General features: G+C 31.2%; 1 protein-coding gene and 1 long non-coding RNA gene across 4 annotated transcripts in view; one reads left to right on the top strand and one right to left on the bottom strand.

The window, feature by feature from the left end:
• The window catches only part of LOC143071436 (double-stranded RNA-specific adenosine deaminase-like), a 46896-nt gene that overhangs the window by 4078 nt on the left and 25896 nt on the right, over positions 1-16922 (bottom strand). For all 3 annotated transcript variants that reach the window (XR_012976903.1, XM_076245702.1, XM_076245703.1), the window contains exon 13: positions 135-296. Coding sequence is in view for 2 of the 3 variants with exons in the window: in XM_076245702.1 (XP_076101817.1) it covers positions 135-296 (162 nt within the window). In the remaining variant the exon portion in view is untranslated. The remainder of the gene's footprint in view (positions 1-134; positions 297-16922) is intronic.
• Positions 11293-15173, top strand: LOC143071435 (uncharacterized). Its single transcript, XR_012976902.1, has 3 exons — positions 11293-11480; positions 13326-13536; positions 14746-15173. It is a non-coding gene; the product is annotated as an uncharacterized LOC143071435 (long non-coding RNA).

Below are 16922 nucleotides of genomic sequence, written 5' to 3'. Positions count from 1 at the left end.
GTATCATGTTATTTCATAGTAATTTCTTTTTACAAAATGATCAAAATTAAAGTGACGAACGTTTTAATGTTCTTCTTTCTGTATTGGTTATGGTAACAAAATAACACATCATATCGTTTAATAATAGATCGTACCTTAATGTAAAGACACTGCCGTCTCCACATGGAGCCTTTGATATATATAGATGGAGTTTTATACCATTTTGTAAAGCTATCCTATCATTGGGAAGAACTTTCAGCATTCCAAGTGTATCTGTTCCTTCTTTTTTTAAACGGCATACTTCTTGATATAATACCCTATATAATAAAATAAACACTGGACACTTTAAATTTGCAAAACACTCATTTGCAAATCCGCCGCCGCCTCAAATAAGAGCTACAGTGTCATGTATATAACCAAAATGTGCGGAAATACATGGGATTCAATAATTTCATTAGTTTTCTACTGTTACTATTATATTTATTTTGCTATTTGATTTATAAAAACATGGGATTTTCAATATCCCATGGGACAGGGCAAAATCCCATGGGATTTACCATTATCCCATGGGATTTTGGTTAAATCCCATGGGATTTTTTTTGGTCCCATGGGATAATTGTAGTCCCATGGGATATTTGTTGTCCCATGGGACAAAAAAAATCCCATGGGATTATTATTATCCCATGGGATTTTTAAAATCCCATGGGACAAAATAAAATCCTATGGGATTCAAATTATAAATATATAGATATAAATATACAGTATGTGTATGTTGCAATGAATGCTGTTTGGTAGTAAAAAGTTTTAAATGTATACAAGTTTTTTTTATATTTTATTAAAAAAAAAATCATTTTGTCACAAACATGTTTTTTATTTGTTAATATGACAATAAAGATTATAATTCTGATTTTGGAATGTATAATAAAATTTAAGGTCAAAGAGTAAAGTTCTTTCACTTAAACAAAATGATGACATGTTTAAATAAATGAAAAAATATTGTTTTGAAATCTTTGGCTTGTTTATTTTATAATGAAAAATAGAACTGAAAAAAATATTTCATATTCTGACTGAATAGTTTACTCTTTTCATGAAGTAAGGTTTTCTTTGTTATAGTTTCATTGCAATACATGATTGAATATGCAAACAAATTGAATTATATACCTTTGTGGTGTACATAATATTATGCTTATATTTGCAAATTTATAATTTAAACACTTTTTGTGTTAAAGTTTTAGTTTTCTTTTTCGCTGCTTGCTATGTACAATTATTCAGTCCACTATATAAGAGTCAAGTCAATAAATTATTTCATCCACTAGAATATTCCTGCAATTCTTAGACAAAACATTTTTCAATCTGTTCTTCAAAGATCCTCCTCGGTACATCTTTATTGGATGGAGCGATTCAAATGAGAAGACAAAGCAGGTTTATTTGGACAACAACATACTAATATTTTTTTCATTCGTTCCTTCTTTCAATTGATAATTACATTGTTGCATTTACATGATCAAGTTCTTGAGCATCTATGATCGTGATGATATGACTCCTTTTTGTTTATAGTCATTATGTTGAAATTTCCTTTTTCTATTAAATGTAGAAAAAAACATTCCATTTCAAATTAATAAAAAAAGTCGCACTGTTGAGAAAAATATCATCTTCCAAGTTTTCTGTTCAGTATTGATCTGTTGAATGATGACCATGAAAACCGAGATGTCTGACCTACAAATACACAAAACTCAAAAATTATCAGTGAAGAGAAATACAGCAATAAAATGAATATTTTATCATGTTTATGAACATTTTAATAAACTTTCATTTAAATATCTATTGTTAGTACTCTTATTTCAGTGCTTTGTGTCTATGATTTACATATTACTGGTTATTGTTTGGTTCCTTGTTGCAGTCTTTTGAGTTAAGCCCATTGCAACAAATTTTTACAATTTGTTCAAATGTTGTGCTGTTATTAAAACCACTGTCCGGTATAGCGTTTGCTCATTGTCAAAGGCTGTACAGTGAACTATTTTTGTTAAATTAAGGGGGCTCACAGGTTTCAATCAATTTTTTTTCTTAAAACATGTAATATAGGGTTACGCTATATTTTTCTATAAATGAACTTTATCTTATACTTTATAGAAAAATAGAAAAATTAAATTAAAACTAGAGGCTCTAAAGAGCCTGTGTCGCTCACCTTGGTCTATGTGCATATTAAACAAAGGACACAAATGGATTCATGACAAAATTGTATTTTGGTGATGGTGATGTGTTTGAAGTTCTTACTTTACTGAACAATTTTGCTTCTTACAATTATATCTATAATGAACTTTGCCCATTAGTAACAGAGAATTATATTTGGTAAAAATTTACATAAATTTACCAAATTAATGAAAATTGTTAAAAATTGACTATAAAGGGCAATAACTCCTTAAGGGGTCAATTGACCATTTAGGTCATGTTGACTTATTTGTAAATCTTACTTTGCTGAACATTATTGCTGTTTACTGTTTATCTCTATCTATAATAATATTCAAGATAATAACCAAAAACTGTAAAATTTCCTTAAAATTACTAATTCAGGGGCAGCAACCCAACTACGGGTTATCCGATTCATCTGAAAATTTCAGGGCAGATAGATCTTCACCTGTTTAACAATTCTACCCCATGTCAGATTTGCTCTAAATGCTTTGGTTTTTGAGTTATAAGCCAAAAACTGCATTTTACCCCTATGTTCTATTTTTAGCCATGGCGGCCATCTTGGTTGGTTGACCAGGTCACGCCACACGTTTTTTAAACAAGATACCCCAAAGATGATTGTGGCTAAGTTTGGATTAATTTGGCCGAGTAGTTTCAGAGGAGAAAATGTTTGTAAAAGATAACTTTAATTTACGAAAAATGGTTAAAAATTGAGTATAAAGGGCAATAACTCCTAAACAGGTCAATTGACCATTTTTGTCATGTTGACTTATTTATAGATCTTACTTTGCTGAACATTATTGCTGTTTACAGTTTATCTCAATCTATAATAATATTCAAGATAATAACCAAAAACAGCAAAATTTCCTCAAAATTACCAATTCAGGGGCAGCAACCCAACAACCGATTGACCGATTCATCTGAAAATTTCAGGGCAGATAGATCTTGACCTGATAAACATTTTTACCCCATGTCAGATTTGTTCTAAATGCTTTGGTTTTTGAGTTATAAGCCAAAAACTGCATTTTACCCCTATGTTCTATTTTTAGCAGAGGCGGCCATCTTGGTTGGTTGACCGGGTCACACCACACATTTTTTAAACTAGATACCCCAATGATGATTGTGGTCAAGTTTGGTTCAATTTGGCCCAGTAGTTTCAGAGGAGAAGATTTTTGTAAAAGTTAACGAGGACGGACGACAAAGACGGACGACGACGGACGCTGGACGCAAAGTGATGAGAAAAGCTCACTTGGCCCTTTGGGCCAGGTGAGCTAAAAATGGGGACACCATTCAATCACACTCACAATCCGCCTTTGAAAGAAGCATATATATACATTTTTGTAAAGATACTTTTTTTTCTGTTTAACTAATAGGAGAAATAGAGGTAATTTTGAAATGAAAAAAGAACTTAATTACAGAAATCGCTTAAATTTTACAATAGTTTAGTTTAAGTAAAGTTAGTTGAAAATGATAATAAAAAATATAGGTCACTGATGAGCTAAAAAAGATATTACAATTTTCATGCCAAAAAATGGCATTTCTGCACCAAAGGGAGATAATTTGGAGCTTTTTCAATGATATATACATTTTAAAAGTTGTCTGGGGCCATAACGAATTGATTTTTTAGAATGATTTCTGTACCATATGAAAAGGTAAAAACTAATAAAGTTATAAATAAAATTAGTTATGAAAAAAAAATATTTAATATTTTTCTGAAATTTTTATACCCTCGAGCCTCCTTAAACATGTTAAACATTGTTAAATGTCATTTTATCTCTATTGGAGAAAAGTCTTATTTGAAATCAGACTGCTTCTTATTTTTATATCAACCCAGCCATATTATGCCTGTCCAATATCAGGAGCTTGTACATAGTTCAGTGGTTGATGTTGGTTCATATCCGTCATTTTTGTTTTTCATAATATTTTGTTTTTTTTATAAATTAGTCTGGTATATTTGAAGTTTGAATTGATGCTTTGTTTCAAATTTTGTTAGCGTTGTCTTTTATAGATTACTATATCATGTATAGGGTATGAGTTTTTTCATTACTAACAGGTCATCATTGGCCTCTAATAAGTAATTACAATGCTTACATCCACTTAATTGAACTCTGATGGATAGTTTTCTCATTTATCGTACCACATCTTATTTTAATAAATATTTAATCATTACTCAAGGGCTTAAACTTTTTTCAACAGTGGACTTACCATTTAGGCTTTGTTGACCTTTGTAAATCTATTTTTGTTGATAATTTCTTCTGTTTATAGTTTCCTTTTTATATCTTTAATATTCTTGCCCTACACATAAAAGGGTAAACAATATCATTTAATGACAAAAATAACTACTAATACATAAAAAGTAGGCAACTGAAAATTTTGCCTCATTTGTAAATAACTTTGACTTGATTCTCATTCTTGCTGTTTAATATTATCATTGTTTTATGAAAATGAGGTCTTAGTAAAATTAACCTTGGCAAACAGATATATCTTCTTTTTTTATATGACACCTTGCATTCATTTCGTACAACAAGTAGACCTATGCTTATAATATCTGACAAAACCAAGAAAACTTAGCATTGACCAAAGAACCATAAAATGCGGTCATGGTTTTATGAATCTGCCATAGAGACATGCACACCTTACAATTGTTACATATCCTACAAATATAATCTACCTGTAACTTTAAGCATAATTATGATAAACAATGCAGTGTTTCATTGTCCAATGAAAATGAGGTCACGGTCATATAAAATATGACAGACAGACATGTGCATCTTACAATCATTCCGTTCACTAAATAAAGTGACCTTATTGCTTACAGTATCTGGAAAATAAACCAAACCACAAAAGCTAAACATTTTCATAGTTCCTTATACCCTGTCACATTCATAATATATGTGCCTGTTCCAAGTCAGGAGCCTATAATGAAGTGATTGTCCTTTGTTTATGTGTAACATTTAACTGTTTTTCCATTTTTTGTACATAAATTAGGTTGTTAGTTTTCTGGTTTGAATTGTTTTCGTTGTCATTTCTGGACCTTTTATAGCTGACTATGCAGTATAACTGGGAGTAATCTCAGATCTGTTCATTGTGTCTTTTTGTGTAGGGATGTACAAGTACCCGGCCACGTCCACTTGTATTTTTGTCCATCTGATGAGTTAAGCCTTTTTCAACTGATTTTTATAGTTTATTCTTATGTTGCACTGTTATACCACTGTCGCAGGTTAGGGGGAGGGTTGGGATCCCGCTAACATGTTTAACCCCGCCACATTATTTATGTATGTGCCTGTCCCAAGTCAGGAGCCTGTAATTCAGTGGTTGTTGTTTGTTTATGTGTTACATATTTGTTTTTCGTTCATTTATTTATATAAATAAGGCCGTTAGTTTTCTCGTTTGAGTTGTGTTACATTGTCTTATCGGGGCCTTTTATAGCTGACTATGCGGTATGGGCTTTGCTCATTGTTGAAGGCCGTACGGCGACATTTAGTTGTTAATGTCTGAGTCATTTTGGTCTCTTGTGGACAGTTGTCTCATTGGCAATCATACCACATCTTCTTTTTTATATTTGTTCATTGTTAAGGCTGTAGGATGACCTTGAGTTGTTATTTTCTGTTTCATTTGGTCTCTCATGGGGAGTTGTCCAATCATACCCCATCTTCTTTTTTTTTATTGTCCTATATGTACTATGAAAATAAAGTAAGATGAAACTTCTCAGTCAGACATATGCACCTAGTTGACCTTTTGCTAATTTGAAAATAATAAAATAGAGAAACTGGCCAAAAAAAACAAAAAGGTAACATTAAGCAATGAACCATAAAAATGAGGTCAAGATTGAATAAAACATGCCAGTCTAACATGTACATCCCTAAAAATTTTCATACAACAAATATACTTGACATGTTGCATACAATAAAAATTTTCATACAACAAATATACTTGACATGTTGCATACAATATTAGAAAACCCGACCAAAACACAAAAACTTAACAATAACCACTGAACCATGAAAATGAGGTCAGAGGATAGAAAACCAGATAAATTGACACAAATCCCTGTGGTAAGACAAAATGTGCCATAATATTAGTCCAAATGATAATAAAGTCTTGCATGGCTATTCTGTTCTGTTCTGGTTTAGAAAATCCCTCCTTCAAAGGAGCACTTTGCACAATGACGAATAAATGTTTATATATATATATACCTAAAAAGACATACTAGGTACGCCTCGTGAGATAAGTGTTGGTTACTGTCAAAGACCCTTACGTTTGCTTGGCGGAAGGTTTTTAATTATGAAGACGAGTTCGTACTCCATGAAGAGCAAAGCAAAGCTTCCTTGTTATGTATTCTACAGTGTAGCAGGCATCCATGCATTTACATTTGCAACCACAAGCACATATAAAGCTACTAGGGTCCAATATAAAGTTAGTGTCTAGCTATTTCAACTTTTTTCTTGGACGCCGTCATAGTAAAAAAAAATCCTTTCAAGGTGTAATAATTGTTTGTATTACAAAAAGAAGAAACCTAAATCTTACTTGTTAGTTGTTATGGGCTAACAAAAAAGATTTATTTAAAGTTGGTTATACATACAATACAACATAAGCTCTAGAGCTTTTATCCAACATATATATATATGACAAGCACAATACATAAAACATTAAGTTCATCACTGAGATAGTAGTCTCAGATAGAGGGAGACAGGGTCAACCAAACCCCTATTCAATCTGAATGTAGGACAGAAAGTCACAGGACAAAAAGTCACGGTCAACAAGTCACAGACAAAAAGTCACAATTCAGTTTAGAGATTATTTTTCTTTGAACAAGAAAACACTTTTTTTTGTATTTTTCTTGAAGTTTTATTTAAGAAGCAACTTAGTAATTAAAATTTATTCAATAAATATCAATAATAATCAAATAATTGTTATGAAAATAAAATTTCAAATTTGCTTGGTACTTAAATGGCTTCAATTTGCCAATAAATATGGCCCCATAAATATATCCTTTGCAAGATTAAAATCTAATACATTTTCATTTATCGTGTTTATCAAGCTCTATGAGCAATTTCCTTAAATTGAAAATGAATATATGTAATAAAAAGAAAATATTTCAAGATCTTTTTCATATATATTCAAACCAATTGTCAACAATTTGTTTGTGACTTTTTGTCCTATCAAATTTGTGACTTCATGTCCTGTGACTTTTTGTCCTGCGACTTTCTGTCCGTTTACCTTCCATCTAAATCAGTAAACTGAATAATTGTTTTTTGCAGTTGTCCGGGTAACGAGTCGATATCTGTTATTAATCATGCAAATTGCGAGTCAACACTTACACACCTTTTTTCAGAATGTCAGCTAAAAACAAAGAATCACTCAGGTGATAGGGGAGTGTAACCGATGAATTGATCCTGAATCAGATAAGATTTTCCAAGTATTACGGAGTCGGAGAACCTCTTTATTTGACACTCACCGGGAGATTTAATAATGAGGCTACTAAAAACATTTCATTTTCCCATGTTCGCTGTTTTTCGCTATAATTATTCAAAGCTGAATAAAGCTATTTGAAAAATTGTGTTTTTTACTGCTACAAGATATTTGAATAAAATCACGTGAAAAAAATGCTAATTACGCACCAGTTGCTGAGCAGAGAATCATTTTAAGCCAGGAACAGTATACACTAACTGTAAGAATAGAAAATCCCTGTAAAAAGGCAGTCAAATCTTAACAGAACTGTAACTTAATGATTCATGTATATCAGGTTCCAACACCTCACCCAGCACCCTAGCCCAGCACACTGAGTTAGCAAACTGGTGTGTGTCAGTCTTATAATATAAAACTGCGTAGGTTCATATCGTTAGATTTATCGTTTGTTTGGATATTTTTAGGATCGTTGTAAAATTATATATCTTGAACTTTGTTAAAATACTATTTTAAATTGTTCAATTCGTTATATTTCATAATTTTGTCAAAGTGTACTTTTTAAAGTTTTAAATTTTAAAGATATAAAAACGAATATATATATATATATCTTCCATTTTGATTTGAGGGAAATCTGTTTGAACTGTAATGACATGGTCAGTCAACTGATTTGTTGCAAAGCTGATTACAGGTAATTATAACATACAGCAATTTTCCATTACGACAGTGCGTGTACTCTCCGGTGTGTATAACGTAAAGTTTCTAGAGAACATCCTGTCTACGTGTAATACAAATTGATGACATTACACAAAATTTCTTTTGTTAAATGTGCTTAGGTATCTATGTCTATTCCCTATTTCAACACCACAAATTTTTCGAAGAAAAAAAATCAAAAAATCAATTATATGAAATAAAGAAGAAAAGTAGCTAATATCAACTTCAGTAACTAGTAACTGCGCATTGAGTAATCATAATTTCAATATTGCATGAACCAACAAATGGAAGTTTTTAACGACCTTGACTGGCTATACAGCCCTTGCACGGTCGGTAATGAACCAACCCTTGACAAAACGTATACATGTAGGCCTATGTAAAACTGTTTAAAAAGACTAATTCCTATTGGTTATATTTCACACTAGGACCTTAGATAACTAGAACTAAGCAGTGGTAGATCCAGAAATTTTCATAAGTGGGGACCCATTGACTGCCTAAGAGGGAGTCCCTGCCAGTCATGCTTCAGTGATTCCCTATATAATCTCCCATTTTCCAAGATTAGTGTGTGGGGGTGGGGCTGGAAAAAAACCTAAATCCGCCTCTATAAATAAGTTTGTTTTCATTGCTATATGTATGTATATCTCTGTACCGTTGTACCTTATGGTTTATGAGAATAAAGATTATTATTATTGCTAATTGGGAAGTCATTTTGTCTGATACACACATATAAATACCTATAAAGTACAAAATGCTTCAAATATATGCATAAATAATAATGGTACGTCTAAAAACCGTTAAGGATCTCCTCGGTGCACGCAAGACATAAAAAGTCTCTTAGGACATGTATTTTAGTGTTGAGGGTATTCATTCGATTCATAACTTATTTCATAATCTTGTAATTTTTGTTTTGATAAAATTTGAGACATAAATACATGTATTGAGACATATAATACATGTATTATATGTCTCTGATAAAATAAAACCAACTTTAAAGAAGTTATTTAAGTTTGAATCGGCTGTCACCTGTGTTTTGCATTGGGATGCCAAAACATTAATGTTATTTACAAAAATGCCAAAACCTGCAAATATATTTTAGGCAATAAGAGACATTTATAAATCGATGATTTTTACACTAAACGTTTTTATAATTTGTTATAGAAATATTAATAAGTACATGTACATAGTTTTATCAAAGACATATAATATAATTGTATTATATGTCTCTGGTTTTATCAAGGATTTGTATAGTAACTATACACATCCTTGATTTTATAAAGTCCTTCATTGCTTCAACCCCTTGGTGAAATTTAAATGGCGAGACGATAATTAATAAACTATCTATCTATCGACATGCGCCGTTATTTAGGATTTTAGAATACGTCACGGATGACCGATGATCATTTTCAATACCAATCATCATTTGAATTTTGTCAATTGATCTTTAATAATGTGTCTCTGTTGATGGTTATAAACACATAGAAGTAAACTTTGCAAAAAAAAGTTTACTTGGAAAAAAATATAAATTATATGAATATGCTAAATAAATTTTTCTTTGGTATGTAATATTCGAAGACGTTTAGAAATATAAAGAATCTTCACATAGTTGGGAAATTTTCTATTCAAGTTATATCATTTAAAAACGTTTAGAAATATAGATCTTTTTCGATGTACAATTTGGCCCGCTTGGAGATCTTAATAATTGTTTGCCTACTTTCGTCTATTTATATTGCTGAAATTCTTTAATAAAAAAACTTGTACAAGCCCTTGCTATAATATAATGAAACTCGTCGCCAATATCACCATAAATACTTAAAGAACAGATACAATCTTATCCTAAATAGTTTGCCATCTAACAATTTAAAAAGAAATTTTGAGTCGAAACTGAAGTACCAAATCTTTAAAAAGAATCACCTTTTTTTGTAACAGTATAGACGTCGAAAATTAAACTCTATATATATATTCTTTTTTCAAAACTCCTGAAATAATTTAAAATTATCTTTAGACAGCTTTCATATGCAAATCTTTTTAGAAGTATGTGAGCGTATTACCCCCCTTTTTTTCCTTCTATAAAATTTATTTGTAAACGAATTTTGTGTCTTAATTTGTGTTTGCTAATTAACTGCGGTTCATGCTGTCAAAGGTAAAAAATGTCTCCTTGTGTATAAGTTATTGATAAAAAAATATTTGAAGCCGCCAGAAGAATAAATCATTTCCTGAACTTAAATACATTTATTTGTAAATAAAGACAATTTGCCTAAAACATTCTCTCATATATTTAAACAATTGTAAAATAATTAATTCAACGACTTTCTTTTACTTTTTACTTTTCTTCTTCAGTTTTTTTTTTTACCCATTGCTCTTCAATTACTGATCACAAATTTTTCGGATGCTTTTTATCCTATTTTCGTATCGAACTTACAGTTGAACGGAATTAAGTACATTTTTCAGGAATTTACAACTTAAATTTTCAACAACAAAATTCCACACTTTTTTACTGGGATTTTTTTTTCTGTTTTGAAGGCGCCACCAGTGACCCCGTAGCACACATAACCAACACCTCACATGGCGTATTCACGATGTTGAGGTATTGACCTACAATCACATTTATCAATATACAGCAAGTAGGTAATTTGGTGTTGATTGCCAGTAGGTCAGAATTTGTTAATTGAATTTTACCTGTAAAAGGGTCACTAGCTGTCAAATTCATGTTCATCGATTTTAATCAAATTCACATAACATGTGGTGTTGAATTGTTTATTAAAATTCCACGCACAATCTTGGCTGATATGCATAAAACCATTATTTCATGAACCTGCATGAAATATTGACTTATCACAGAACTAATTAAAAAAATAAACCACCGAAAGTCCACATAAGAGATCATAAGAGGGTATAGAGAATAACGGGCAAAGAAAAAAAGGAATAAAGAATAGTGAAAGAAAGAGAATAATGGTAAAAAGTGTAAGTCATTAAAAATATAGCTTAAAAAAAAGAAGCCTCTTGCATCAATTTGAGGAATTAACCCAAGATTAATTTTACGGCGGCTTATTTTATTTTGGATTAAAAATAAACACAATTGACAAGTTTCCTTCCCCTGCATTTTCGATCGCACATGTAAATAGCACGTTGGTCTCAAAAAGACACTGATACATTACAACACTTGCCGTCAGTATTTGAAAATATTAATTAAGAAGGTATAGAAAATTAATGCACGCACACTATTATCCACCACAGGCCTAAATCGTTAGTCCGCAAACAACGAGGGTGATAAAAAACCCAGCACTTTGAACACAGACACCGGCATGCTATGAATTTGAAAGCTTCCCAAATTAGTAACTATCAAGTTCTATTAACCATAGAAAACTGTTGTCCTTTTTTATCAAAAATGAAATTTAAATCAATTTATTCATATATTTGACCGACTAGAATTAATTGGGGAATTAAACCAATTCCTATTGTAAGTGATAAAACTATCAGATCACAATATCAGGGTGATTGAAATGAGGAAAGGGTGGTGGTGGGGGGGGGGGTGATCAGGTATTTTGGGGGGAAGAAAGAAGGGAGGGTGAGTCCACCCCCTTCAATTTGAGAATATGCTATTATCTTGTAAACGGTTGAGATCCCCACCCCTAAACCATATATATTCTTGAATGGGACAATAAAATGAATCAATTAAAATTAAAGGGAAGTCCCTGGGGGGTCACCTCACCCCATTCAATTTGAGAATGTGCTATTATCTTGTAAACGGTTTAGATCCCCACCCCTAAACAATATATATTCTTGAATGGGACTATAAAACAAATCAATTAAAATTAAAAGGAAGTCCCTGGGGGTCACCCCGTCCCGTTCAATTTGAGAATGTGCTATTATCTTGTAAACGGTCAAGATCCCCACCCCTAAACCATATATATTCTTGTATGGAACAATAAAACACATCAAATGAAATATAGGAGAGTCCATGGGGATCACCCCCACCCTCACATGTTTGAAAAACTTTTAAATGGTTAAGATCCCCAGTGGTTAAGTGAAAAAAATTCCGGATCACAGGGGGAGGATTCTAGGGGTTGGTAGTTCAACTTGGAACCCCTCCTTTTTTTTGGACACTCAATGCATTTGAATGGGAACATATAGTTGGAACCACCCCTCCTAAATCTTGGGTTGGGAACAGGGAACCCCCTTTATAAAATGGCTGGATCCATCCAGGCATACCATCTAGCTAGCTATTAAGGCTTTAAAAATATGAAATAAATCAAACAAGGAAATTAATGGTGTAGGCAACTGTTTTGAATTTTAAAAAAAGCCTTTATTAACCATTTTTGTTAACAATGTTAAATTTTGTGTGCATTTATTTTTGCTTATTTTCAATAACAAATAAATAATGGACAAAATTGCGTGATTGATTATTGTAATTTACGAAAAATCTGCATACATGTTATAAAATGGGAAGTAGAAACTGGGAATTTGTCAAAGAGACAACAACACAAGTGACAACCAAAGAGCAGACAACGACCGAAGGTCACCTATGGGTCTTCAATGCAGTGAGGAAATTTTGGCACTGGTCTTCAGCTCATAACTATGTCTCAGAAATGAGAATGATATACAGCTCTCATTTGCATTAATAAAAACCTCACAATATGTTCTGAATATCAGAATATACAGTATTGCAAGATACTCTCATATTGTACACATGGAGCTGAGAAACTGTAAAATTAATCATGCTAATTTAACATTTAAGTCCTCGTAATCAATCTTAATATGCATACTGTTGTACAAAGGAATATAATTATGCAAAAGACATATATATATATATATATATATATATATGGTCTTCAAAAATAAGAGTATCAATGCTATTAATTTATGACAAGATCTTAATCAAGTAATTATTTTGGTTTGTTTAAATATTTAGGAGGTTAGTATGACCTCCTTTTTTGTGATGATGTTTTCCTTTTAAGCTGGGAAAAATTGTTTGTATCAACAAAAATAAAAACACAAAGTTAATCTAGAATTATGTTTTTATCATTTTTTTTTATGTTTAGATCATGTAGATTGTCAGCAAGATGAAAAGAAAAAAAAATATGCAGCTCAAAAGTCAAAATGTGGATAAGCTGAGGTTCAAGGTCCTACTTTTGCAGATTTTCATATTTTGCATGAATGAATTTAAAGTTTATACCATGGACAGCAGAGAAAGAAAAAAAAACTTTCAATTTTCCTGCTTCTGAAGGATAAATGTAAAACATCTTGTTTTTGGTAAGTTTTATGCTCTGTTTTAATAGTGTTGGTGCATTCATCTGTCCAGTCCTTCCTCTAAATTGTATCCTCTTTAATTTCAGTAAGTAGCCTGTGGATTTACATATATATACTCAAAATTTAGTACTAATATTAAGGGATTTTAGCATGACATCCTGTCGAATGCTTGTTAATCACGTTTATGTTCCAGAACATATGAGTATTTAGACTACGCGTACAGTCTGCCCAATTTTAAGAAGTTGGTCAAGTTTATTAGAAACAAATATACATTACAGATCAACATAACTGAAATCTTTAATAGATTAATACAAAAAGTTTAATTGCAGTAGAAAATAAAAATACATGTTTGGTTGAGCTCTGGTATTGGACAGTACAAGTACCGGGTATACTCAAATGGTCTGATTGTATGCATATGGTCGGACTGTAAGAGTATACTTATATGTTTCGGACCATAAACGTACGGTCCAAATACTTATATGGTCTGAAACATTTATACATGTCTTAAAATAAGTATCTGACAAACACGTTGGTGTTTGTGAACTTGGTAATAAGTTATTCGATAGAAATATAATGTTTTCAGATTATAAAAATAAAAATATCCCATATTTACTTTTAATAAAGAAGAAGATTATTGATGTATGTATAACTGTAAAATGAGACAGCAAGCCAACAACACAAAAAATAAGTATGAAACAATATATTTTTTTGTATCAATGTTATAATCATGATAATTTCCAATATGTCCGAAGATTTCAAGGTATTTTTACATTGAAATAAAATACAAATTGAACTCTGTCAGAACTTCAAAAGCTTAAAGATATATTGTTTCTGTTGTCTGCATTTTGTATAATATATTGAAATTCTAGTGAATAATGGAATATGTTATTATAATTGCCTAAAGTTTTAACATTGATCTTTATATATGATATAAATAACTTGGGAAAATACCCAAACGTTATAAAGAAGAATAAATTAATTGATTATTATATACCGGTAGTATTAGAATAGGAAGATGTGGTATATTGCTAATTTGACAACTCTCCATCAGAGACCAAAGGATGTAAGAGGTTAGAAACTGATGACATTGGACAACCTTTAACAATCAGTAAAATCCATACCGCATAGCTATTTTTATTAAAAATCATATTATTGCTACATGTATGCAAAAATTTTTATATAATACTTCAGATTTTATTGGTTCTTTTTCAGAAGGATTGAAATTCATCATCTAGAATAAATGGAGAAAACATAGAAACAAGACCAGAATAAATTCAAAGACAAAAGTTGGATCAGCTATTATTTTCATCACTCAGTCAATGATTTGAAGTTCTTTTAAATACCAAAGATATTGAAACCACAATAATGTCAATGTTCTGTGCGCTGAATGACCAAAAAGTGGACTATAAGATCACACAATGCTGGATGATAAGAAACTATTAATGTTTTGTGTGGAGGGATATTGTGAAAAAAATAGATTTACTTAAATAGCTACTGTAAATTCAAGAATTGTTGTGAGGGTTTATATTTGCAAAAATTGCAACACAGATGTAAACGCAATAATTTAAACTCCCATTTAGAAATATTTTATATGAATTAAACTGATCTCAAAATCGTAAAAAATTAAAATCTCATATTAGGCCACACCAATTTGATTCCTTGTTCGACGGACCCGCCCGCACCTATTTTTTTCAAAACAGATTTTTTTTATTTTTTTTATATTCCCGCTTCCCGCATCCGGAAATGTAATCATGTCCATTTCCCGCACCGTTTTTTTTGTAAACATTATAAAAAGATATCAACATTTGTTTTTAAAATCACAGTCTAACCTGTATATAACGATTTTAAACATAAAAGCACCCCAGCACACTTTGTAAATATCTGTGAGAATATTTGTTTCAGCATGAAACCTACTTATCCAAAGCGGGAGTGCTCCGATCAAGGATTTGTATCTCCGATATAAATCTATATCAGCGGAAATACCGGAGTAAAGAACAAAAAATTGGTTACTTTCCCCCTTACTTATATTCCCTATCAAAACATGTTGTTAGAATAAAGTACAAAGAACTTCTGAAGGATTTGCCTTCAACTGCAATTATATTGTATGCCGGCGAAACAAAACTATCCATAGCCTCTGCATGTTTATGCACCTGTCCTGATTGATTGAGGGGCCTGTCGTTCAGCAGTTATCGTTTGGTAATGTTGTTCATTGGTATAATTTTTCCCGTTTGGATGTACATGATATATAAATTAGATCGTTGGTTTTCCTGTTCGAATTGTGTACGCTAATAATTTTGGGTCCTAAGACTTTATAGCCTGCTGTTTGGTCTGTATCAAAGCCCTGTGTAAAAGGCCGTACTTTGACCTGTGTTTGTTATTTATATCAGGTTGAGAACAACCCTCCCTCAGACAACATGGACAAGGGGTCATTTTACTGATGTAGAAAAGAAAATAGAAATACCAAGGATTTGTATAGTTCTTCTATACAAAACCTTTGAAAACTTAGAATTTTGTACCCAAAAAGAGGAGAGTTACATCATATTTTAAACAACTTTTTCTAAAAGAGTGGTCCACTTATTTTGAATAATATTAAACTGTTAAAGTAAATGTGTTAACATGGTTAAAGTCCAGGAATATTACAAAATTCTTGGACATGTTTTGACCATTTAATACCAGATAGATATATAGTTCTTTGAGAAAATATGAGCCCTTTTGTACAAACAAATATATTATAACTAATATTGATCCCTCATAAAACATGTAAAAGGGATATTTATAACATTAAGGGGTTCTCCCCAAACTGATTATGACTTGGATGGAGAGTTGTCTCATTGTCAGTCACACATACATGTCATACATAGACCAGATTTAATTATTTCTTGGTGAACAGGGAAAAATTACTTCAGAAATTAAAGAAATGTCAAAGTACAAGTGATAAATCAAGCTTTAATATTGTCAAAACCTACTATTTTATGTTTACAAAAAAAAATTATAATCGCTCGCCTCTACTTTTCAAGCTTCGCCTCAAAAATTTGCAAATTAAATATTTTTTTATTTAAATTTTCAAATCGCTCGCTCGCCCCAAATTTTGAAGTCCAAAAATCCGTAGAACAAGAAATTAAATTGGTGTGGCCTTAGTCTTAAATGACAAAAATCCAATAATAAATGCACGCAATAATTTCTGAATTTACAGTACTAGTATGTTCAGCCTTATATTAGAGTTTTTCATTGATTTCAAATGGTAAATAATAGTGTTTCAAGAAAGTATTCTATAATTCATAAATAAACATATATTGATATTTACATTATCTACTTTGTTGTTTAAAAGTTTAGTTTTGAACAGTTATAGAACAATATGTTGAATTAACATTTCCAAAGAAAAAAGATAT

This window comes from Mytilus galloprovincialis, chromosome 4, assembly GCF_965363235.1.
Source record: "Mytilus galloprovincialis chromosome 4, xbMytGall1.hap1.1, whole genome shotgun sequence".
NCBI lineage: Eukaryota > Metazoa > Mollusca > Bivalvia > Mytilida > Mytilidae > Mytilus > Mytilus galloprovincialis.
This window is presented reverse-complemented; position numbering and strand designations above follow the sequence as displayed.